General features: G+C 48.1%; 1 protein-coding gene across 4 annotated transcripts in view; it reads right to left on the reverse strand.

The window, feature by feature from the left end:
• Positions 1-3602: 3602 nt before the first annotated feature.
• Positions 3603-24970, reverse strand: part of sptbn2 (spectrin, beta, non-erythrocytic 2) — a gene marked incomplete at both ends in the record, with an annotated part of 41463 nt that continues 20095 nt past the window's right edge. For 2 of the 4 annotated variants that reach the window (XM_080013093.1, XM_080013090.1), the window contains 36 exons: positions 3603-3821; positions 3922-3964; positions 4067-4240; positions 4720-4898; positions 7326-7401; positions 7504-7631; positions 7737-7933; positions 8030-8114; positions 8216-8354; positions 8841-9085; positions 10307-10681; positions 10893-11097; positions 12721-12851; positions 13206-13484; positions 13686-13775; positions 13996-14220; positions 14547-14810; positions 14919-15065; positions 15532-15622; positions 15708-15910; positions 16239-16775; positions 16933-17152; positions 17244-17381; positions 17854-18065; positions 18153-18416; positions 18503-18897; positions 18985-19138; positions 19757-20059; positions 20554-20712; positions 21232-21349; positions 21500-21687; positions 22016-22128; positions 22439-22554; positions 23869-23949; positions 24374-24465; positions 24780-24953. In XM_080013093.1, coding sequence (XP_079869219.1) covers positions 3603-3821; positions 3922-3964; positions 4067-4240; positions 4720-4898; positions 7326-7401; positions 7504-7631; positions 7737-7933; positions 8030-8114; positions 8216-8354; positions 8841-9085; positions 10307-10681; positions 10893-11097; positions 12721-12851; positions 13206-13484; positions 13686-13775; positions 13996-14220; positions 14547-14810; positions 14919-15065; positions 15532-15622; positions 15708-15910; positions 16239-16775; positions 16933-17152; positions 17244-17381; positions 17854-18065; positions 18153-18416; positions 18503-18897; positions 18985-19138; positions 19757-20059; positions 20554-20712; positions 21232-21349; positions 21500-21687; positions 22016-22128; positions 22439-22554; positions 23869-23949; positions 24374-24465; positions 24780-24953 — 6759 coding nt within the window. Of the gene's footprint in view, positions 3822-3921; positions 3965-4066; positions 4241-4719; positions 4899-6633; positions 6712-7325; positions 7402-7503; positions 7632-7736; positions 7934-8029; positions 8115-8215; positions 8355-8840; positions 9086-10306; positions 10682-10892; positions 11098-12720; positions 12852-13205; positions 13485-13685; positions 13776-13995; positions 14221-14546; positions 14811-14918; positions 15066-15531; positions 15623-15707; positions 15911-16238; positions 16776-16932; positions 17153-17243; positions 17382-17853; positions 18066-18152; positions 18417-18502; positions 18898-18984; positions 19139-19756; positions 20060-20553; positions 20713-21231; positions 21350-21499; positions 21688-22015; positions 22129-22438; positions 22555-23868; positions 23950-24373; positions 24466-24779; positions 24954-24970 lie in introns of all 4 variants that reach the window. The other 2 variants (XM_080013092.1, XM_080013091.1) reach the window with 2 other exon arrangements.

Here is a 24970-nt window from a genome sequence, read left to right on the forward strand (position 1 = left end):
AATAATAATAGTAATTAATAATAGTAGTGGTATCGACAACTCTGAATCACTCAGAGGAAGAAACAGACACTCATCAAAAGTAATGAGAGATGAAGGAAGGTGGATAGGCTTCTCAAACGCCCCACGACAGACCACTAGATGATCCAGCACAAGCTCCCCGCTTCTTCTACCAAAAAGAAGAAGGGAAAAAAAAATAAAAAAAGAAGCTCAAATGTTCACCAGTCCTTTTCACGTTCCACTCAAAATACCCAGCAAGTGAAATCCTATTAAGTTTTTTGTTGTTTTGTTTTTCATTTTCTTGAGAGCATCCCATCGTCACAAGCAGGCCTACTCTCACCAAAAGAACACAACTCGGCGTGCCGCTCGCCCCCCTCCGACACCGTATCGCATCGAGCTGAATTCCCGTCACACTGGGTCGAGCAGGGTCAACTTGCATGGCGTTCGTTTCTTTCCGCGCGGGCGCGCGTGTGTGTGTGTGTGTGTGTGTGTGTGTGTGTGTGTGTGTGTGTGTGTGTGTGTCAGGCGAGAGAGAGAGAGAGAGAGCGAGCTTGTATACAGTGTCTCATACAGTGCGTCAGGTTTGTCGTGATTCTGCTTTAGCCGACCAGTTTGGCCACGTTGATCGGGGGTACCAACATTCAAATCGGCTGCTAGGAAAACACATTTTTAGACATTTCAACTTCATTTCACTTTCACTTAATGGCTTTCCGTGTCTGATGGCCGGGTCGAGGATAGGGTGGCGTTTGTCACTGGAGCAATTCATTTTGTAATGGGGGGGGGGGGGGGGCAGGGGACCTCCATTGGGGGCCTGTGCACGGTGAACACTGCCAAAGTTCAAAATGTGGCGACCGATCTCACAGTTAAAGCAGCCGGGAGTCTGCTGAAGCTCTGTCTCGTGCGGGGTCCTGGGGAGGGAGGGAGGGGGAGAGGGGGAGAAAAAGGGGGGGAGGGGGAAACCAAAAAAAACACCCCCGGAACAAAGGCAAGCCAATCAACTTCTTCAAGGATAAGCTCGATAGACTTCACTGAAACGTACCCGAAACGCAGTCAAACCCCTCGCCCGTCACGTCGGGTGGTCCACTTTCTTTTCTGCTCTCTCCTCGAGCGATCCTTTTAAAAATGGTGGTTCAAAGTCTATTTCTGACAAGGAATGATTGCCCACTGGGTTTTTCTTTTTTGTTTTTTTTTTGTTTTTAAACATAACCCGCCGGCGTAGGAAAATTCTTTTAACTTCCGCTCTCCCAAGAATGGTCTGCCATCACATCCCTGTGTACTAACCCGCCCTTGGCTGCACGGATCGCTCTGGGAAAGCCGCCAATGCCGTCACCGGGGTTGGAACGATTTACATTAAAAATCGAACCAATCGTGAACCAATCGTAACCAGTAAATCTGACGCTTGCTTATCGTTCATCCTTCCCTGAATCCATACATTTCCGGTTTCTTTTCCAAATTGGGATTCACTGTAACCCAAATGCAAATGATCGGTTACTACCCAGCCCCGCTGTGGAATGATCTCTCGCTCGGAGACCCTTGACACTGAGAGGAATTGGCAACCACTATGGGACATATACAATTATAAACCTACGTGAAGTCATGCCACATATGCAAGAGCACATTGAAATATCATTTACGACGCCGCCCTGGGTCGCAGTAAATGAGCGGAGGCCTCTGTGAACACTCTTGTTCAAATTCTAATGCATGTCCACTGGCACGTTATACACTAGGTCACCGCCACGGGGGCACGTTGTTAAAACATTCATATTATATTTGTTCCATGAATAATTGTTTATTAAAAAAAAACAAAAAAAAAAACGGTGGCTTCTCGGTAAAACATCGTCGGGCTCAGTTCTCCTGTATCCCCTCAGGTAGCAATTACAAAAAAACATTCTTTGGCAACTTGTCCCATTCACTCTCACTTCCACTAACATCGTCTTACTTGTTTTGAGACCTTCCGACCCCCTGACAGCTCTACTGTCCTGCCGCCGCGGGTGTGCTTCAGCTGCGGGATCCAAAACCCGCCCCGCGTCCTTCCAGCACTACAGGTACTTCAAGCGTGAACACGTATGCTGAAAGTAATCTCGGATTTGCTGTGGTTTGCTGGTCATGCCATATTATTTAAAAAAAAGTGCAAACCAGGTACAAACATAGGAGAGGGGAGAAAAAAAAACAACAACAAAAAGACAGAAAAAAAAAAAAAAAAAAAAACCTTCCAAATTTGATTCCACTGAACCTTGGTCTTTTTATGTGCATGTGTTTGGTAGGAAAGCAGCGTCCCCGCCGGCCACCTCTGATCAGGAGTAACAAACGTGCAAAATCCACGGCACCACAACTCTCACACACACACACACACACACACACACGCACACTTACTAAAAAAAACTAATCTTCTCCGCTTTATACATCAACAAAGAAAACCAAAAATCAAGCAGAAAAGACCACACAAAAGAAACAACCAAATGCAGGCAAAATTAAGAGATCAAATAAAAATAAAAACCACTTTATATATATATATATATATATATATATATATATATATATATATATATATATATATATATATATATATATATAATTATAATTTCCCAATGGTGAAACTCATGATCACTTACTGCACACAGCTAAAAGTTATTGAGCTTTATTTATTTTTTCTCGAAAAAACACCTCATGAACTGTCATTCCTAAAATTGAAAAACAAAAATACAGAGGCAAGCCCAACATTTTCCACTATTTAAACCAAATTCTCGTTTTGTTCCACAACATGAATTAAGATAATCTACCGTCATAATCATTAGCTTCCTTCTCTCAAACCTGCAAAAGATAAATAATAATAATTATAACAGTAATAGCATTATCGGTTATGTCAATAACATCAACACCAGAAGCGGGGAAAAAAAAATAATAATAATGAACCGACGTCACCCCTCCCCCGAAAGCGGGGAGCCGGGGAGGAGAAACCGTGAGAGGAGAGAGAAAAAAAAAAAAAAAAAAAAAAAAAAAAAAAGTCTGCACTGCAGCCGCCGTCCCGTCTCGTTAGTGAACCAGCGTCCCCCCGCCACGGGTCCGGAGCCGCCCTCCCCCCGAACGGGAAACGTGGTAGTCCTGTCCTGGGAGAGAATCATCCGGAGCGGAGCCGAGGTGACTTCGGTCGCTCCGGGAAAAAAAAACAAAAAACGTCCGGCTTTCCAGGAAGTGACTCACAAACAAAAACAAAAAGGCCGAACCTGCTGCGCGTGCGGGTGGGGGGGGGGGGGGGGGCAATGACGTTCGTTTCTCGGAGCGCAGCAAAAATGTGAATTATGGGATGGGGGGGGGGGTGACCGAACACATGGGGAAAAAAAAAAAAAAAGCCAGAGAGAGAACACTTAAGAGGAGACAACGAAGAAAGAAAGGTGTAAGACACAGCCATCCACACTCTCCTCTGAACCGCTGCTGAGAACCGCGCGTTCGTGGCGACCAGGGAACCTTCCCGTTCCCGCTCGTTACGCGTCGCCACCGCCGCCGTGGTGACGGACGCCGTTTCCGTCCAATTTTTTTCCTTTAACCCCCCCCCCCCCCCCCCGCGCTGCAGCCGCCGCCACCGCCGCTTTCCATTTCCGTACATTCTATTTCTTCTTGCCGAAGAAGCTGAACCTCTTCTCGCGCTCCTTCTCCTTCCCGTCTTTGTTGCGCAGGGTCACCCCCGCCGTCTCGCCGCCCGAGCCGGGGGAGATGGGGGGCATAGTCATGGCTCGGCTGGGTGCCCGCTGGCCCCCCGGGGAGTCGCCCGAGCCCGCTGCCGGGATGGAGCAGTGGATGGAGCGGATCCACGAGCTCATCTCCGCCTGGGGGGGGGGGGGGGAGACGTCCTCCGTTAAGATTCATTTCCCAACAAAAGATTCACATTGTTTTTTTCCCCCCCAAGCGACGGACCCGCGCACTGACCTCGTCCTTCGCTTGGAACAGGTACTCCTTACCGTCCCCCAGCCTGCAGGCACACGGGAGCAGAGGAGACGTTAGACAGCGGCCATCACCCCCCGCCCCCCCTTCGTCAGTGGGCGTCCGTTCGATTCCCCCCGCCCCCGCTCACCTGAGCTTGAAGACATTTTTCCTCTTCTTGTAGTCGTTGGCCACCTCGCACACCGCCTCCCCCAGGCTGATGGGGATCTCCCCGTGGTACGGGATGCCGTTGCCGGCGCTCTTGTTGTCCTTGTAGAAGCCGAGGCTTCCTTTCCTGAGCACGCAGTAAACGTTCTGCCAGGACCTTGGGGGAGGAGGGGGGAAGGTGTCACTCAGCCGTCAGTCAAGTCGACAGCTGTGGAGCCATCTTCCCAAATGTTCACGTCGACGAGGTGAGGCGGGTCGGTCCCACCCGTAACTTCCCCCTAATTCCCACCGCTAGGGCTCATCGAACCATGAAGTTTTGGCTCACGAGCAATTGGGATGAACAACTGAATTGCCCTTTGTTCCGTTTTAAGCCGCTATCACGAGCTTCTAAGGTTAATAATACGTCTCCGCCCGTTTCAGAGGAGTCACTTATCTATCGTCAAAATTCGGGTGGAGTGTCAATTGGCTTCGACCCGACCGACGGAAACCAAACCCTATTCACGTTCCATTCCCTTCGGACGCCGGCTCGAAGCCTCCCACGACACCTCGGACGGAAAACAGCGACAGGCGATGCTGGAATGTGCCTTTTCTCCGCCCGGTTCTCCGCCCACAAACCCCCACCCCAACCGCGCTCACCTGCTAGCCGCCTTTTTGCTGTGGGACTCCATCTCCTGCTTCCTGCACAGCACCCCCTCCATGGCTTCCGGCTCCGACTCGGCGGCGCCCCGGCTGGGGAGCGTGGCGGACGGATCCAGGCGAGAAGAAGCCAGCCCGCTGTCCCGACCCGGTCCGTTCACAGACTCCGTCTCCGAGCCCTGGGGGGATGGGGACGGCAGTCAGCGCAGACGGGGGGGGACGCGTGGTGGTCGGCCGTCGGCGAGGCGGCGAGGCGGCCATTGGCATTCGAGGATGAGAGAAGCCAGGGTGACTCTTGCTCTGACAGCAGCTCACAACCAGCCGGGAGGGAACGGCGGCGCATCTAGTTTTAACGGGCGGCGGTGCGTTACCGCAACTAAAGAAAAGACCGGTGCACTCGCTCAAATGGGGAATCCCGGCTCATCCTTGGTTCTCGCTGATGTGTGAACATTAAACAGACGTATCCTAGCCGCCTTTTAAAAATGATTGAAAAAATTGACGAAGGATGAAAAGTGGCTCAAAAGCTAGTTTGTCTAGAAATGACACACACACACACACACACACACACACACACACACACACACACACACACACACACACACACACACACACACACACACACACACACACACACACACACACACACACACACACACAGTGAGTGTCGTACTGAGCGAATGCAGGTGAAGACAGGACCGTGACAGAAAACACACACAGAAACTAAAAGCCACACGGACGCAAATGACAGACACATTTCAGCCTTCCAGAGCCTTTCTGAGCCACGACGAAAAAAACCAAAACTCATCCCGATATCAACCTTAACAGAACACAGACACTTTGCAACGGAAAAATCAAATAAATAAATAAATAAATAAACAAACACGCACACACAGCGAAACCCTGTTTGGGCGTCTTCACGGCGTAGGAAAGCGTGTCCCGCTCTCGGAACCTTTCGTCGCTAAACAGCACGGGCAAAATGTCCCCGGCGAATGCGGCTGGACTGCGGGGGGAGGCCACATCAAGGGAAGCACTGAGGTCAACGACGTACGACAACGGGTCAGCTAAAGGATACCGACAACACCACCACACGGACATCAGCTGGCTATGATTGCAAAGGCTCCTTTCCTGGTCAATACAGCACCCAGAGAAGCAGCAACACCGTCGATCCATGTCCACGGACCATGAATCTGTGTTTGGCCTCGACGCGGTGATACGACTGGGTGACGGCACAGTGTGACGCATGCCTGCAAGTCCAAGTGAAATCGGCAGCAAAGCCACTTTCAATGTAAATCGGGTTAATCAAAATGAAGTAATTGGGTGGCGTCCTTTTCGTATTTCAAAAAAGGTAAAAAAACAAACAAAAAAAAAAAAAGTATTTTTTTTTTTTGGGGGGGGGGGGACATGAAAGCGGGGGCTCTTGTCTCGTGTCGCCGAAGGAGGGTTTCGTCCGCTCGCCATCACTGAGTTTTACTTAAAAGGCGCCGTTGCTAGGAGACGCACTGTCAACTATGTTCCCCGCTGGGATGCTAATTGATAAATACTATTTGCTCACACGCTAAGTATAAGGTGATAGATTTAAAATATATATATATATATATATATATATATATATATATATATATATATATATATATATATAGATAGATATAGATATATATATATATGTTTATTTTTTATTTTTTTTTCTCCCCCTGCTGAAAAAAAAAAAAAAAAAAAAAAAGCATTTTCATTTCACTTGGACTTTAAAAATGAAGCGATGATGCATCCGTGACAGAGAGCAGTGTCGTCTACTTCTCAGTAGGCGACAAGCGGTCGGGTCCCAGTTGACCAGGAGCTGAGCGAAGGCAACGGCACGGGGGGGGGGGGGGGGGGGATGGAGGAGAAGCTACAGAGCAGCCGTGGCTTGGTACTCACGCGCTCCGTCTGCTTTGGTTTACACACACGCTTAGGCTCTGATTTCTTTCCCACTGACAACGATAGCGATAACAACTGCTGGCAGAAACGCAACAAGAGATTGTTAAGGGATACTTGGACCTTTGCAGGGATTTCAGTGTCCCAGGAATTGTTTTGAGCCACGTTTACCAAACAGACATATAGAAATGCAGGGTTTCTCTGGGATATTTGACGGACACTGATATTCGTGGGTAAACAAGAGAAGGACAACATTCAAAGTGGGCTTTTAGTGGCTGGCCCCGATCTGAGGCACTTCGAGCCGAGTTTTGTGGCTCTTTTAGGCTGTTTAAAAAGGCCTAATACACAGCAAAAACAAAATGTAAAAAAAATAATAATAATAACTTTGACGACCGTGAATGACGCTGTCACATGAGAAAGAGGAAATAATAACATTTCAGCCCCGTCAGCTGGAAAAATACAGACAGAATATGGGAAGAGTTTATCAAACAAACAAAAAAACTGGTTCAATACAATGAAGGCATGGTTCACAAAAACACAGTGACGTATTTGGACTCAATTTATTTTACTCTGTTTAATGCAATTCCATCGAAAAAATAAATAAAATAAAAAATTCAAAGTGCCTCACTCAAATATTTTAATCGTCAAACATACCAAAAAAAAAAAAATGCCACAATTTAACCGTCATGCCTCACCTGCGATGTGTCATTGTCGCTATGGACTCCGTTGACCGACACCGACTGGTTCAGCGTGGTCTGGTCCAGGCTGGTCCTGGGTGCCAGAGAGACAGAGCCCGGGTCATGATCCAGGAGCACGCCTGCACCCCCCCCCCCCCCCCCCCCCCCGCCTCCGGAGGCTCCTCCTCCAGCTCACCTGGCCGCCGACTCATGCAGCTGACTCTCCATCTCCGACAGGGGCACATCTTCCGTCGGGACGGGGGTCGGGGGTCTTCGCGCCCTCTCCTCCTCCTCTCGGAGCCTCTGGTTCTCCTGCTCCTCCAGCTGAAACCGCAACGCAACAACCGCTCAACGCCGGCTGCCGTGTTTCTTTTAACGGAAATCCGCTCCCTGGCCACGCCGGGCAATCGGATCTCTCCCCGAGCTTACCGTGGTGAGCTTCTCCAGCAGGACAAAGCGCTCCTCCCAGCCGGCGGCCAGCTTCTCAAACTCCTCGTGGCGCTTGATCAGGCTCTCCACCTCGTCCACGTTGGCGCCCAGCTCCGCCGCTCGCACCAGGGGCTCCTGCCCCGCCAGCCACGACTCTGCGACGTAGGCGTCCCGGCCGAACTGCAGCACCTCCCGCACTGAGAGACGCAACGCGAGAGACAGGAAACCACTTATACACACACACACACACACGCACTGAACGGATCTGGAGTGGATACACTCAGTGTACGCACCAATTTGTAAATGGTCCATCTTGTATTGCCACTTCTTGTTGATCTTGTCCCTCTTTTCTCTGAGCTGGGCTAGTTTTTCACGGATCTGGGATCAGCGTGAATATCGACAGAAACAACGGCGGATAAAACACGTCAGGAGGATGCAACGCAAGCTGTGGAATAAGCAGCGGTCGAGCTGAAACACACCTCATCGGTCGCGTAGTGATTGTTGTTGATCAGAGTGTTGCCCATCTCGATGCAGGCGGTGAAGCTGTCCGCCCTCGTCTCGATCTCTGACTTGATGTCCTGGTGGTTGGCGATGACCAGCCCCGCAGAGGACACGTCCCTGCAACACAACAAAACAGAGTTGGGGGGGGATCCCAGACAAACGTACGATTGACCCATTCTCAACCTTGGGGTCGTTGACATTTCTGAGATTGGTTTTCTATGGATAAGAAAATTGGTTTAAAATAATATATTTTCTGCGAAATGCATTCGGAACTCCCTCCACGCTCCATGATAAAATAAAAGCAGCCCCAGTTTCATAATATGCAGACTATCCGTATAGTAACATCAATTATTATTTAGCCTCAATATGCCTAAATATGAACTGTAAGGCTTAAAGACAAGATAATTATTTATTAATCCCCGGCGGGAAAATCAGAAAAACACCATTTCTCATAAAATTAGTAACTCGCTCCAACATAATAATTAAAGGGATGAAAAAGAAAGAAAATGCACCATTTGGTCAGAAAGGGTTTAGATAACTTCAGACCCGGCCACTTTTAAGTGTCGCCCGTTTCCTTGAAACGCATCAGAAGAGCGCGCTCACCTGGGGCTGTCGTGGGCGTCGATCTGCAGGTTGACTCCGTCCATCCAGAGCATGAGGTCGCGCACCATGTTGAAGAAGCGGAACTTCTCCACGGTGTCCAGCAGGAGGATGCGGCGGGCCTGGCCGGCCTCCAGCAGGCCCTGCCAGGCCGCCGTCACGGCGTGCTCGCTCTTCTGGATCTCCTCGGCCTTCTCCCCGGCGTAGGCCTTCTGTAGCCGGGCGGCGTCGTCCTGGACCTGGTTCACCTGATGGAGGGAGGGAGAAGGGACACCCAATAAAAAAAAATATATAAATAAAAATATACAAACCAGACCAGCAGTGTGGGTTTCCACCAATGCACAAAATAAGGTGGTGGTATTCAAACTTGTTTTTCCCCGTTCAGCATGATTTCGAAACTGTGTTAGTGCTTCAAAGCGAAGATTTAAACATACTAAAAAAATGTACGTGTACATTGAAATACTGAAATGTGTGTGTGTATACATATATACAGTATATCAAGCAATCTATCATCTATCTATATATATATAAACTCCCCACAGTTTGAATACCACTATTTCCAAACAGTGCTCTCTCTTTTGGATACTGACTGAAAATTGTAGTTGAAAAATTGTCCTCAAGTGTATTGCAAGGGCTTAATTTGACCCCCAGCCGGGCCTAAGCATCAGCAATCATCATTTTTTATTTTAATGTATTTTTGAGTTTTTTTGTTTTTTTAATGAAAATATCAACATTGACCAGCATATATTGATTTTGTGTTTGTTTTTACTATTTAAAATGGGTAAAATCTTTTTTTAATTTTAGTGTGCAGTACATTAATTCACCCTCTCTCACTTACTCAAACATTATCACACGCGGGATGTTTTAATCATCCCATTGGGTTGGGCACCCGGTACCACTTTAGCACCGGTTCCTATACGATTGGTATCTACCGGACTGAACCGACCAAACCGCGCCTTCACCAAACATTATCATATGGAGTGCGCCGCTTGAAATCCTCTGTATTCTGCATGACGCGCGGCCGCTTTCCTCTCCCGCGCAATTTAAGCCAAACAGCAGCGGCACTCATCAATGTCACATGATGGTCACTTAGCCAATCAGATAAAAGAGGAGGGTCGTAAAAATTTTCACGACGGATAACATGTTTTATACAAACAGTTATTTGTCAACCTGTGAAAAGAATATAAAACCGAATTAAGGATAAATGGGGATAGTTAATTAAAAAAATATATGCATATAAAACATTCTTATTTATTTATTTATTTTTTAAACAAAAATAAGTATTATTATACTAAATTTACAGCATTTACAGCATCACCCATCCCCCCCGGCCCACACCTGCCAACGGGCCTAACAACTTTTCTGGGGGAGATCTCGCTTCTATTAACGTAAAGCACTTTGAGTTACACGGTGTGTATAGACGCTACACAAGTAAAGACTACGATCATCTTCATCTAAATAGACTGTACCTGACCGCTGAGGGCCTGGATGTCGTGCTCGAAGGTGTTGTGCTGCCGGTGCAGGTGCTGCACGGTGTTGAGGTCTCGGCCGAGGTCGGAGGACAGCGCCTCCCTCTTCTCCCTGACGCGGCCCAGCGCCTCCATGGCGTCCTGGTGGAAGCGGTGCAGCTCGTACGACGCCGCCAGCATCTGCGTGCGCGTGTCGATGAGCTCCAGCAGGTCGGCCCACGCCTCGTTCAGCCCGTCCTTCCACTCCGCCACGCTGGCGTTCTCCGGGTGACCCGACTCGATCAGATCGTCCGCCAGGCCGTTCACGGCGTCCACGCGCTCCTGGCCGATGGTGCTGGTGTCGCGGGCGAACTCGCGGAATTTGTCCCTCAGCATCTGGGGACGAAGGGGGTGCGATAAGCTCGACAAAAAGGGGCTTTTACATCCTGGAGCTGAGCGGGGTGAGAGTTATATTTGACACTTTTTCCCCAGACCTTTTTAAAGGCAATTGTTTTATTTTAAGACTGGACTGGATTTCTGGACAAATTTTCTCTCTCTTATTCAATAAGCTGCTTCAGAAACTATATTCGGTGGAGACGGGACTCACCGTGACGTGCTCGTAGTCCTGTCCCAGCTCATGGGAGCCGGCGACCACCTCCCTCTCGGCAATCCACTGCTCCAGGTCGTCCACCTCCCTCTTCAGCTGCGTGAGCCGCAGCCGCTCCTGCAGCCGCCCCCGACGCTCCTCCGCCAGGTCCTTCAGCCCTGCGTACAACTTGTCCACTTGGGCTTGCCGTAGGTTGATTCTCTCACTGTCAAGGTGGAATGCAATTACCGTTTATTGTTTTGTGAAACAGTAGTTGGAGAAATAATTGCGAATAATAAACAATTTAATTATATGCATGTATTTTTTTTGTTCATTTCCACTATCATAAAATAAGCTTAGAGCAGTGTAATACTACACATCCACCTTAGGAAGAATTTACATTATTGACATTTAACATTGTAACATAAAAAATTGGAAAGATTTACCCAACCGATGGAAATGTGACAAATTCACACTCATACGCACTATTCATTGCATTGGCTCAAAATTCCCCTAAAATTTTGATAAAAACCTTAATTTGTGGAATCCAAAGATTTTACAAAATTATGGCAATCAGCTCAAATAATTGCAATCATGAGTTGAATAATTGCGACAGCTCGAGTGAATTCGGAAACATTCAGGGGCAAATTCAAAAAGAATGGATCGCAACCATTTTCAAGGTTCAAGGTCCAAGGTCTCAAGGTCCGATTCACAAAAGATATTGTGCTAATGATCGCACAGTGCAAACACCGGCATAAAGTTTTTCCGCTGAGTGCACCTTGTTTTGCGTCTCATTGCGGATCCGTGGAGTTCCCGGGCCGAACACCGCAGACTTTGATCTGGTGCAGCAGCGTGGCTCCGGGAACAGCCCGGCTCAGGGCGTGTGATGGACCCCTGTCCTCCCCTCACATCGGAATTCCGTCTTTATTCTCGAATCTTTATTTAGACTTTAAAGTGGAAATTCCTTTATTCTTGAAAGGTTATTTCAACTTTATTTAAACTCGGAATTCAGGGGTTTGTCGGAATTCCGAGTTTATTCTCGTAAACCGGTAATTTCTTTTTTTTGTGTGGCCCAAATACTCTTCAGTATAAAATAACCTTAATTTTCATTCTATTTTTCCTCGTTTTTGCATGTATTTTTCTCATGTACAAAAATGGGTTTGAGCAGAGCTGTCCATGGTCCTGAATCTTTAGGCCAAACTAAGGCCCAGTGCAGTAGTAGCAGTGTCAGACGGGTTTAGGCTGTGGCTCAATGCCAATTTTGACCACTTTATCGCTATTCCCTATAACTTTTAGTTGTTTTTTTCCGCTATCTTTTGAGCTTAACAGGAATTATGGAAGAGTATTCAGAGTTTCAACTAGATGCTTTTGGAGTGCCTTTTGAAAACCACCACCACATCGCTACCTTCAGATGCCGTGACAGTAATAATAATGTCAAAATATTATTTACAGCATACCTACATTTACATGATCACTGGAAAGCCTGGGCGTGAGACCTCTTATAAATGCCCATCAGTTACCACAAACTCTCTGAAATTGCTAATAATTTAGACTAACTGCATGTGGCTATTGGTGCTGGTGTTTTTGAATTGGACTGTTTTTGCAATTAGGTTCATTTGGATATAAAGGGGCCAATATTGCACCAAATGTATGCATATTACCTAATTTAAATACGTGCAAATAGCACCGGAGCACTGAGATGCTATTTGCTTGGCAGCGCAGATAGGGGTGCCTTTCACACTTTGCAGGTGCTTTGAGAACACCACTTTTCTTTTTGTCTTAATTGCGCAGGTTTGGCGGCCGCAAAAGCCACACAAATCCTTTTGTGAATTCGTCTCTCGGTTCTTACCTCTCTGGGTGTTCACTGGTGACCATGAGGCGGCTGCTGTTTGCGAGCTGGTGAATGGTCTGTGCATAGTCTTCCAGCGCCTGTTCCAGAATTTGGTGCTTCTTCACCATTACCAGCGCGCTCTGTTCGTCCTGGACGGGGTGTCACAAAAACAGGCTTTCAATTGAATTGTTCGATTCCAAGTTTATTTCACAGATTGGAACTCTTTTTTGTAGCTTTGAGCCCATGCCGCTTCTTTACTGTTTAGATTTTTTTTTTTAATGTAGACTTACAGTTGTTTTTGTGACATGCAGAGCCTGTATTATTATAGTTATGTATAGTAATATCATATTGCAACTTAAATTGCATCGCAACCTTTCAGAAAAGCTGCTGCAAAATCAAGCACTTTTGTTTGCAACACTCTCCAAAAAAGTGTCGGGAGTGATGGTCATGAAAGACCATGTGCGGTTCCTTTGGGAACCCCTACTTGGGTTCTCAGCGCCCACCTTGGCTTTTTCCTCTGACATCATGTGCAGCTCTTGCTCTCCCATCCAGGCCTCGGCCTCGGCAGCATCCGTATAGAACTGCTGCGCACGGTTGGCCTCCACCAAGCGGGCGTGGCGCTCGTCCGTTTCGGCGATGAGCTGAGCCCACAGGTCCCTGAGCTCCACCAGGCGGCCCTCCAAGGCCGACTGCCGCTCCCCGTCCACCTGGCTCTGGGTCTGGCCTCGCCTGTGGATGTCGTCAATGCGAGGCTGGTGGCCCTGGATCTCTTTCTGCAACGTCTGCGGAGGAAAGGGAAGGTCACACACACTTACATAAATGAGGTCAGGGGAGATAAGATACTTTATTCATTGCCGGAGAGATATAGTGATGTTACAGCAGCACAGATCAAAACAAATGACACACTAAATGTCTTTCTCGCAGCATCTCAAAAGCAATAAGTTGGTTATCCAAATTAATTTTTTTCTTGCTTCAGTCCGTACCTGATTCTTCTTGATCAAGAGCTGCACGGTTGGCAGGTCTTTTCCGTGGTCTGTGGATGTGGCCAAGGGCATCCTCTCCTTCACCCAGAGCTGGGGCAAGGACGACAGATTGTGCTTTAAAAACACTGAACTACAGTAGTTTCAATGAGACCGGTTAAGTGGAAATATCGGACGGCGTCACACTTTGTCTAAAGCACCCTTCATTAACTTTGACTTGAAACCCTCAAAATAAAAAAAAAATAAAAAAAATAAAATTAAAAAAACACACCAAGATCCGTAAAGCACTTTTGACTCCGGCGGTCGCACTTACAATCTCATCCTCCAGATCTCTGTTGAACTGATGGGACTCCTTGGAGGTGAGCAGCTTCTGCCTCCTCAGCTCCAGAGGGTCCTGGAGTTTAGAGAAATTGTCCGTGACGCGCCGCTGCTGTCCGTCCACCTCGGCCAGCCCGGCGTCCTCCTGGGACAGAGCCAGGGCCTGGGACTGTAGGGACTGCACCTCCTTCTCCCGCACCTCCATCTGGTGCTCCAGCATCTGCAGAGGGCATCAGAGAGGTCAGAGAGCCCCGAGCAGCGAGGAGAGGCTCCGGCCGCCGCCGCCGCAAACCCTGACGTGCTCGTGGGTGCTCAGTGGCACAGTGGACACTTAAAGGGTTCAGTGTTGAGCTCCAGATGTTTTCTTTAGCACCGAGACCGTTGATCTTTAACACCACATTTTGTAACAATTTCCCGCATTTTGGACTTACCATATTGATCGCAATACGCATGTTTTACCAGCAAGTGATAAAATATATAATAATTATGTGATGATAGCATTATTTGGTATTCTTGAAGTTGCCCTGTCATGCCTGCCATAATCACCTGGTGCTTCTTCAGCAGGATGTTGACGCTGGTCAGATCTTTGCCGTAGTCGTCGCTTTGCAGCTGCCCCTCCAGGTTCTTCAGCCAGCCGTCCAGAGCCGAGCAGCTCTGGGTGAAGAGCTCTGCCCGGTTGGCGTCAAACAAGCACTGGGCCTTGGTGCGGGTGGTTCCCTCCAGCTCCTCCCACTGGCGCTGCAGGTCCTCTAGTGTCTGCTCCACCACGGGCTGGAGCTCCGGCTTCTCAATGACCAGCGCCTGGCCCTCCTGGTGACCAAAGAAAAACACGGTAGCATGGGGGGAAAAAGGGCGAGCGTTTTTCTTTTGCTTTCAACGGACTCATTAAGTGCTGCAGATGTTGATATATAGTCACACCTTGTCAATTTTGTCCAGCCAGTCTTTGTTAGAGGCCAGCTCAGCCATGAAGGCCTGGTGCTTTTGCCACTTGCTGTGGAGGTTCCTGGCCTCGTCATACGACATGTCCTGAGCCGTCAGCATCTTCTCGTTAATCCACAGCGTCAGCTGTGAGGAATGAAAACCGCCAGCCACCGTGAGAAGAGTGTATAACTAAAGTATAACTAGATGCTATTCTAATTAAGGGACATATTTATTTCATATTTGCTAAACATGACAAGTTGCTTTTTTCCTGTGAGATCTGTGAAAATTATTACATAATCACCTGATCTAAATCATTTGAGTTGACTAGCTGACTAGTTTATAAAATCGCCAAATTCAAGTCATGTTTCCACACAAATGTGAAGAGGAGTTTTAAAAGTTGGCGTCAGCAAATTAACTATCTACTGTACCTGATTTTTTATGTTCCAATGTTCAATGTCAATAGATAGCTGTATTATCACTATTATTAACTTTTACGATAGTGGCATAAAATGAAATTGTTAATCATCAACTAAACGACAGAATTCTATTTTTAGCCATCACGTTTTTATGTTAATCACACTAGTTTATTTGCATTTTAGGTTGTTTTAACCTCCTGTCCGTCCTGAAGGAAGTGCTGAAGCTCTTGGTTGTCCTTCAGCTTTGTCAGCAATTCGTTGGCAGCCTGCTTGTTCTTCTGGTGCCTGGAAATTAAAAAAAAAAATAAAGGATATTAGACACTCTTACCATAGCAAAGGTCACAGTTATTTTCTTCGCTGCTTTGCCTACCTCTCCTGGATGGAGTCCACTTTCTCCTGGATTTTATCAGCATTTGCGTTGCCGTCGTTGATGAGGCGGCGTCCAGCTTCCACCACACCAGCGATCTTCTCCTCGCTTGCCTCCATGGTCGTCAGGAAGTCCTCATGTTTCTTAATGGCCTCCTCTGCTCCCTGGAGGCTGGTGGGCATCTCTGTGTGGGACAGCACATACTCCTGGACAAAATGGGGAAAATGTAAAAACAACAGTTTTAACCATAGTAATACACATTCATATCAACATGCATATGCATTAATATCAATAATCTTGAAAAATGTATCATTTATCACTTGATGAAAAGTAGGAGGCATCTGCATAAATGCAGGAAAAGGCTGCCATAGAGTTAGACAAAAATTCTTCATCACTAATGCCGTACAGCTGGATCTGGTCATCTGACTTTTAATGCTGCGTGGAGCTGAAGCTAAGAGAAAGAGGGGATAGGTGGGCAAACGTTTTTCACAAGTTTTTAATTTCACAGGTCGACCGCGACGCACGTCTTCTTACCTGGCTGTTGAGGGAGGCTTCCGCCTGCTTAGCGTCTCTGAGGAAGGTCTGGAAGTCGAAGGCTTGGGCCAGCAGGCTGTGGCGGTTTTCCCACATGCGGCGCAGCTCGTGCCAGCCGGTGTCCAGCGCCTGCAGCCTCTGGGCCAAGAACATGTGCTGGGCGTCCGTCTGACCCTGGGTCACCTCCTCCCCGACGGCCCTCATCTTCTCGTAGTCCTCCTTGTAGTTGTCCACCTCGTTCTTAATGTTTTCGTGCTGGGCGAGCAGGCTCTCCGACTCGGGGAGCGAGGTGGGGATGTCCTCCGAGGCCACGGCCGTCTGGGTGCGAGACAGCCAGGACTGGAAGTCATCCAGATCCCTGAGGAAACCCTGGAGCTTGCTGGCTTCGCCCAGCGACTCCTCACGGTGCTTCATGGTGGTGTTCAGCTCCTCCCACACCTCCTGGATCTCCGCCAGGCGAGCGTGGATCTCCTCGGCCTGGTCGGGGTGCTCCTCGGCCAACTTCTCCACCTCCTTGTTCAGGTCGTCCAGCTTGCCCTGAAAAATATTTGAGAAATTCTTTGGGTAATGTAAAAATGTCCACGACGTCCAAAATATTCCCGCACCTCAGTATCAAACAAAACTCAGAATTCATAGATTAATGAGTCCATCTAATGCCTAGGTTCTTCTGTCGGGCTGTCCGCCCTCTGCGTACCTGAATGGCTTCCAGGTCCCGCTCCATGCCGGTGAGTTTGCGCTGAAGGGCCATCACCCCAGCGAGGTCGTTGCCCAAGCTCTGAGTGGACTCGATCACCTTGGTCTTCTCCCGCATCCAGGACTGAATCTCGTTACACTCCAAGTGGTAGTTCTGGATGTTCAGGGCCGACTCCAGGGCCTGCTTCTTCTGACTGGCCAGCCGTTCAAACTCCTTCCACCTGAGGGATCACACACCGAACCGTCACCGGACCGTTCGCAGAGCGTCCGCGGCAGACAAACAGATTTTGACGTGACAAAATCAGCGCCGACCTGCCGTTCAGCCGGTCTTGCGTCTGGTTGATCTGGTCCACGCTGCAGTTGTCGGAGCTCAGCAGCTGCTGGGCCACCTGATTCACGTCAGTGACGCGAGTGCCCAGACTGTTCATCTCGGGTTCCAGGGTTTCAAACCTTTATACGAGTATGAAATACAAATTAAGACTTCCAGTTTCCCTTTTATCCATCCGCAAGGTTTCACACCTGTAATATTTCTTTACTTTAAAAAGAGGGTTGATATATAAAAATACTGAGAAAACAATCTTATCTAATTGAATTAGCTTGAAAACTAATTCTCAAGATTTTAGAGAGGACATTTCTGAGTCATTCACGGGATTCCATGCCTTTTCCGCATTGTAATTTTGGTTGCCTTTGAACGATAACAAGCCTTTTGTCTACCAAAGATTACCAGAATTTGCCCCTTCGGGAATCAATGAACGTTATCTTATATTTAAAAAAGGTATTCTATTTGTGACAAAAGATCATATCTCAATCCGAGAGTGAATGAGACCTACGTGGCCCTCCTGAAATGTACACTACATACTATATACTATTTACTCAGCCTCTCCCACATCAAACGAAACATCGCTCGTTGTTCCAGACCGACCTCTGCTGCACCACCTCCAGGTCTTCCAGCTTGGTGGGGATCTCCATGCTGTCCAGCCACTGCTCCTTCTCTTCCACCCACAGCAGGCAGGCCCCGGACTCACTGAACATGCGATAAAGAGCCAGCGCTCCTTCCAGTGCCTGTTGCCGCGCCACAGAGAGGGTCTCCAGCTCCTCGTAGCGTTGTTCGATAGCAGGCAGACGACCGTCCACCTACAGGCCGCCGAGGACGACACGTATGTGACGAAGAGCGCGACACCAGGGAAGGAAAACTCAAGGACATATCGGACGCGTACAAACCTGAGGGAAGCTCGCGTAGGCCGGCGGCAGCGCCAGCACCTGCTCATGCAGAGAGTCGATGAGAGGGCGGTGGCTCTGGATCTCCTCCTCCACCTCTCGCTGCTTGCGAGCCAATGTCTGGGTGGAGAACTCATCGTGGCCAACCTCCTGGCTGGACACCTGTCTGAGAGTGTCCATGATCCAGGCCTCCATGTCGTTGGCGTCCGTCTGAAACTGGTGCAGGCCCACGGCTTCTTTAAGCCTCTGTTCTCTCAGCTGGGACGTCTGGCGAGGGGCGTGAGTATGCAGTGTTTAGGAAAAGGGATTTTTCACACTCAGTTCTTTACTATCAGACAATCCATGCTACTGACCTCCTCCAGATGCGCCCACTGTGCACGGATATCTGTGATCCTCTCTGCGACCTCGGGAGCTCCAAAATGGCCCTCATTCACCAGAGCCTCCCCCGCAGCGATGCTGTTGCCCAGAGGGCCGTAGCGGGCGGCCATCTCGTCCCTGAAAGCTTCGTGCTTGCTCAGCAGGTGCAGGGCGGAGGTGAGGTCGCGGCCACAGTCTCCTCCGGCCAGGATCTGCTCCTGCTCCCGGATCCAGGCCGACTCCTCTCCGATCTCCCAAAGGAACTGCCAGAGGCGCTGCGAGTCCTCCAGGCGCTCCCTCCGCTTGCCGGCGAGCTGGCCGAGCTCCTCGTAAGCTCGACCCAGCAGGTCTATTTTCTCACTCACCAGCGCCGGCTCGCAGGGTTTGTAGACTGGCAAAGAGAGAAAATATCTCAAGATGAATAATTCTTCAACCTCTGCTCTAAAGGTTTGCAGAGCAAAATGTAAACTAGCGTCACCTTGTTCATAGGAGGTGAAGCGATGCGCCGCTCCTTGCACGGCTTTGATCCTCTCGGCTTGGGCAGAGATGTCGGCCTCCACTAGTGTGTGTGTCTGCAGCAGGTCCAGGACATCGTGCAGATGCTTCCCGCTGTCCTGGGACTGGAGTCGGACCTGCGAAAGGCACTGGAGGTTAGCGTCCCTGGTCTGGTACGGATCCATTGTGTTTATGCTTTTGCAAATTTTAGATTTTGTTGATACTTGCTCTGTTGGTAATTAATCATGCTTTAGTTCAAGCTATTTTGCTGCAAGTGCCAAACTGTGGAAGCGCTGCAGCGTGTTCAGTGGATATTTTGCATTTGTCAATGAGTGAGTCAGATCAACCTCAGCATTTAGGAAATGGGGTGAGTAAGAGGGTGAGTCATGTGGGTCATCCTCTGTAGAGGGTAGATGCTTGAAAGTCGGAAAGTCGCGGTTCGGAGGATTATTAACCTCTCATTTGCTGAATGCAAACTACATCTGTTCAAGATAAAGTTTAGCAACGTTATCAAATAGAACGACAAAAAAAAAAAACACGTGAAACCTCAAAATCTGAAACATCAAGGTTTGTGGGAGCCGTTTCCACCGCTTCAGTGAATACCATCAATGAATGGTCCGAGAAAGGAACACCATCACATTGCGTTGATCCTTACAATCCGCGGTGCGTTCATAGCATCTCGACCCGAAGAGGAGGCGGGACAAACCGAACCTTCCAGCTCTTTAAAAGTGAGAGTGGAGCGCGGTGGCGGGTACCTTCATATCTCCCATCCAGTCCATGATGTAGCGCATCTCCTGCAGCAGCCTCTGCAGGTCGCGGTGGGCGTTGAGCCGCTCCCTGCGAGCGGCCAGTAGCTCCTTGAGGTACTCCCAGAGTCGCAGCACGTTGTCCCGCCGCGCGATGATGCGGCGCACGTCGTGGTATCGCTCCGCCTCCAGCTCTCTGGCCACGGCCTCCACAGCGGCCACGCGCTCCCCGTACGCCCCGATGTCCGTCTCGATGGCCTCGTGTTTCCGGGTTGCGGCCTCGACTGCTCCGAGGTCGGTTCCAAAATTGTCCTGGTGACAGTGAAATATAAAGTAAAATATGAGGAATCTTGTCAATTAAAATGTTTAAAATTACTTAATTTTTCAATATTTGTATTTACTTAAGCAATGGTGCTTCCACCTATTCAAATGAAATTGACAAATACAAAATGCAGCTAAATTAAGTACCTTTGACATACACCTGTCTGTTAATGTAGGTGTCTCACCATATTGTATCGTTAAAATTCTCCAAAACCCGAAAATCGAATTAAAAATCAAGAATTTTGAGCTATGATCAGAATAATTGTCAGGTGTAATGTAAAATGTGTGTACTGACTAGTACATAGGCCAAAACTCCAATTGAAAATATTTTAAAATTATACCATGATCTTTTTAAAACGAAAAAACAGTCATTATATTTATTTTCCCACTCTCAACTTCCAATCCCGCTGCTGTGATGGCGAATCTACTAATTTGTTTATATTCGGCAGGACTCCGTAGTTTGTGTGTGTGATGAAGTGGCCTACCTGAGACACCAGTCTCTGGTTTTCGCTGAGCCACGTCTCCCTCATTGCAGCTTTGCGATCGAAACGGGCTGCGAGCATCTCCAGCTTCTCTTGGCGAATCAGCTCGTTCCTCAGTGCCAGCTCGCGTTCGTGCTCCGCCTTCTCCAGGCGCTCCCACGCCTGGAAAGACAACCAGGATACAAGAGGTTAGCAAGATCCTGCAGCCACGGTGCCTTTGCTTCCACTGACTTTATTTTTAGCCCCTAGCCTTATTTATTTTCGACCAGAGAGAGTCAACCCAAGTGCACCTGAATATTTTCCATTTTACATCGACTGATGTATTCATTATTGGTATTTCCAATTAAGACCAGTCAAGACCAGTCGTCTGAGCAGTAAAATAAAGACTTGTTATGTGATCATGACGTCGTTTTGATGAGAATATAACAAGGAATAATATTTGTAATTACACATTTTTTGTACACCTTTAAATTCTGTTAAAAAAAAAAAAAAAAAAAAAAAAAAAAATCACAACGCTCACTCTCCCAACCCATCCCCACATTAAAACAACCGTTCTGATTCAGCATTTTCTGGATTTGATGGTTTTTACACGGAATTCACAACGATAAATCCCTCATTAAAATGTGTGATACGCGAATCTGGTACAGTATAAGTTTGTGTAATCCGTCTAAAAGGTGTGACCTTGTTGATGTCGGAGATGAGCTTGCCCTCCCGCGGCATGTACACTTTCTGGTTGTTGGCTCTCATTTTGCTTTGGATGGTGAAGAGCAAAATCTCCAGGTTGCCTTTCTCCGTAAATCTGCGGAAAAGCAATAATTGAAGACATTAATGTCGGTGCACAATATGTTCAACGAGTTTCATTTCATTGGGGATATTCCGCAGCGTATACATGTACATTTATTTTGTCCCTTCGGTCGGACCTCAAGTCGCTGACGGCACTTTGACTCACTTGGGGGGTTTCTCCACAGTGCGGTAGGAGTTGAACGCCTGGAGCTGGTTCTGCACGGCGCTGAGGGAGTTGGCCAGCTGCCGATCGTTCAGAGTCAGGATGGTCTGCTCGATCCACTGCAGCAGCTCGGAGGCCAGCGTCTCGTACTTGTCAATCAGCTGGTCGGCCTCGATGGCGTAGTCAAGCACCTGCACGGGGAGGGGAGGGGAGGAGAGGAGGCAAGGCGATGTCAAGGACCTCTATCAAGTCCGACGAGATTTCCTTGTTAAACGATAAAATCCAAACTTCCATACCTGCATGCACTATAGTTAGAGAGATAACTGTGATCAAATCAGTCATTATTGTGCATTCTCCGACGGCGCCAATATCTCGCAAAATAAATTAAGTTCAAATTCAACTGTTAACCGTTTTGCTGGGGAGTCTCCCAAAGGACCCTGGGGGCTTTCCAGGACCCCTCGTTGGCAAACACTGTACGAGACAGTACAAAAACAAACGAGCGCATAAACAAACACGCACCTTGCCAATCCTCTTGCCCTCCACCGCCAGGGCCTTCATCTTGGAGAAGTAGTGATAGTAGGTCGCCACATACGTAATGATGGACTTTTCATCTGGCTGGTCAACGTTGACATCTGGACAGAGAGAGCAACAATCATCCGACCGTTTCTTCATTTACGAGCCACAATCCCGAGCGTGCGCGCGCGTGACCAAAGGCTTGGATTTGACCTTTGGCCCTTTGCCATGTGCCGAGCTGTCTACGTGATGTCACTCCGGCCGACATGCAACGGGAGTCTCGTCTAAGATGTCATTAATTCCTTTAATCCTCTGTAGCTCACGCCCCCAGCGAGATATCGCAGGGCACGGGTGCAAGTTTAGTCTACAGTACGGCCAAGCGACACCCAAAGGTCGCCCCATGACTCCCCGGGGACCCGCCCTGCTCACCCTCTGGGTCCAGCAGCTTGGTGAGCCCCAGCTCCTTCTCCGCCACATTGAAGGCATTCTGGAGGTTGTAGTGGGCATTGGACCGTTTCAGGGTGTCAAACTCAATGAGGTCCGATCTGCAGCGGGAAGAGTTGGATCAGAAAAGGCGGGAAGGCACGAGACAACGCCGAGTACTCGATGACAGATAACGTCAATCATTCGTCGTTAACGTGCGAACTGAATATCATCATCATCATCGTCTGCAATTCAGATAAAAAACAGTGTTGTCAGTGTTTCGGTGATCACAGTCAGTCTTTCTTACCAAAGGCTTGCAGTTTCCTCATAATTATAGTATAAATGACAAGCTACCAGAGCATGTTTCTTCCTACTTTTCTTAGCATTTTTTTATTTTATATTTTTTATTTTTTTTAAGCAGTTGTTGTGAAAAAAAGCCTCTCATTTGAGGAATGTTGTGCTACTCATCGACGTCGGTACAGTCAGCTCTGCTTTTTATTCGCGTGTTTTTTCCAACGTATATTCAGTCTTGGGTTTTCAGTGTGACTACGTCTCGTGTTTGGGGAGGCATTTGGGGCCGTTGAACTCGGCGGCCAGAAGAATTGTGCAATTGTTTGATAGAAATAAAGGAACATACATGAAGGACTTTTTGCTTCATATTCACGTTCATGATTCATGATTCACCGTCGCCGCTGTAAATTAATGTACATTAAAATAAAGAGGAACATCTTTTCGCAACAGGAGTGATATAAAACTGGAAAATGACAAGGACAGCCAAACAGCACAGTCCCCGCTTCTGTAATTGTCTGCTCTAGTTTGAATAGGAAATTAACACGCAAATTGGGGGTGTCACAATTTGCGTGACTATCCTGTGGATCAGTTACTCCGTTTAAAGCTCCACAAACGTCCCAAGGCTCTAATTTTACTGTGAGTGACGGGGGAAGGCTTTCCACTTTGACTCGGGCGTCTCGAGCCACGGGTATCGCCAGCAGAGTGCGCTAGTGAGTGAGAAGTAGGCTGTTATTTCTGTGATCTAGGTCAACCTACTCCCAATTTTACTTCAATTCATCGTTTAGGCTCAAACCGCACAGTTTGAGTTAAGGGAGGAGCTGGAGACCCAAATAGAAAAGGGGGATAAAAACACCCAAGAGAAGTGTGATGCTGCTGCAACAGGTGCCACGCACGCGCACGCGCACGCACACACGCACACACACACACACACACACACACACACACACACACACACACACAAACACGAACACATGAACAAAAGGCCACGATACTGGATCTCTCTACAGTTAGCAGCAACATTATCTGAAAACCTCAAGCCCAGAAAGGAGATTGTGTTACAACACATAATATCAGGACACATATTACAGCGGGGCTGGTTCCACAGCAGAGTGTGGTAACGCGAGGAATGTGAAGAAGTCAATAACCTGTGTTTGTGCACAATGGCATTGAACGCCAGTCCATCCCTCCAGCTGTTGGTGAAGTTGTGGACGTTGACATTTGGGTATCTGTGGAGGCCAGATAAAATCTCATTAATCATAAACTACTCACAGCCAGATTAAACGGCCACTGCTCTTAATGATCTACCACAGAGCCGATCAGAGAATGTCCACATTGTGTGTATACTGTATACATACACACACACACACACACACACACACACACACACACACACACACACACACACACACACACACACACACACACATACATACATACATACATACATACATACATACATACATACATACATACATACATACATACATACACACATACATACATACATACATACATACATACATACATACACACACACACACACACACACACACACACACACACACACACACACACACACACATACAGTATATATATAAATAACATAATTAATCTTATCCCCTGACACACCACCCTGGCCGCCTTTCTCACCCAGCAGTTTTCATCTGGCACCAGAGAAGTAGGGCGTCTTTGGCAGACTTTTTCTCCTTGTTGTCCTCCGTCTCAACACTGATGTCCTGGATCTGTTGGGAAAGCGTTATCTCCGTGAGACCGTTTGCCTACTGACCGCACAACACTGTCCTTGTGCAAGGTCAGCGTTGAAATGATGAATAATTAATCACTATCTGACGATGCAACCATCAACGCACACCGGCATGTGAGGCAACTTTATTTATACGAGCGTATAACAAAACACGGGGAATGCCCCCCGAGCTTTACAAGGAAGCCGACCGTGAGATGGAATTTATTTTAGCTCATGTCCGCCGATTATCAGTAACTTCCCGGTGCGACACAAGCCAACAGCCTCGCTTCCCGCCGTTCCGCTTCGCTCCTGTACCTGGAAACGCAGGATGATGGTCCAGATGAGGCCCAGGGTGAGACGGTGGTTTCCGTCCACAATGTCATGGGAGCCCATGTTCTCCAGGTGGACCTTCTGCTCCTTGAGGAACTGCAGCGCTTTGTCCACATTCTCCAGGCAGTGGATTCGCATGCGTCCCTTCGTGGGCTTTGGCTGGAAAGGTGCGAGAC

The sequence above is a fragment of the Zeus faber genome (assembly GCF_960531495.2).
Source record: "Zeus faber genome assembly, chromosome: 14".
Classification (NCBI taxonomy): Eukaryota; Metazoa; Chordata; class Actinopteri; order Zeiformes; family Zeidae; genus Zeus; species Zeus faber.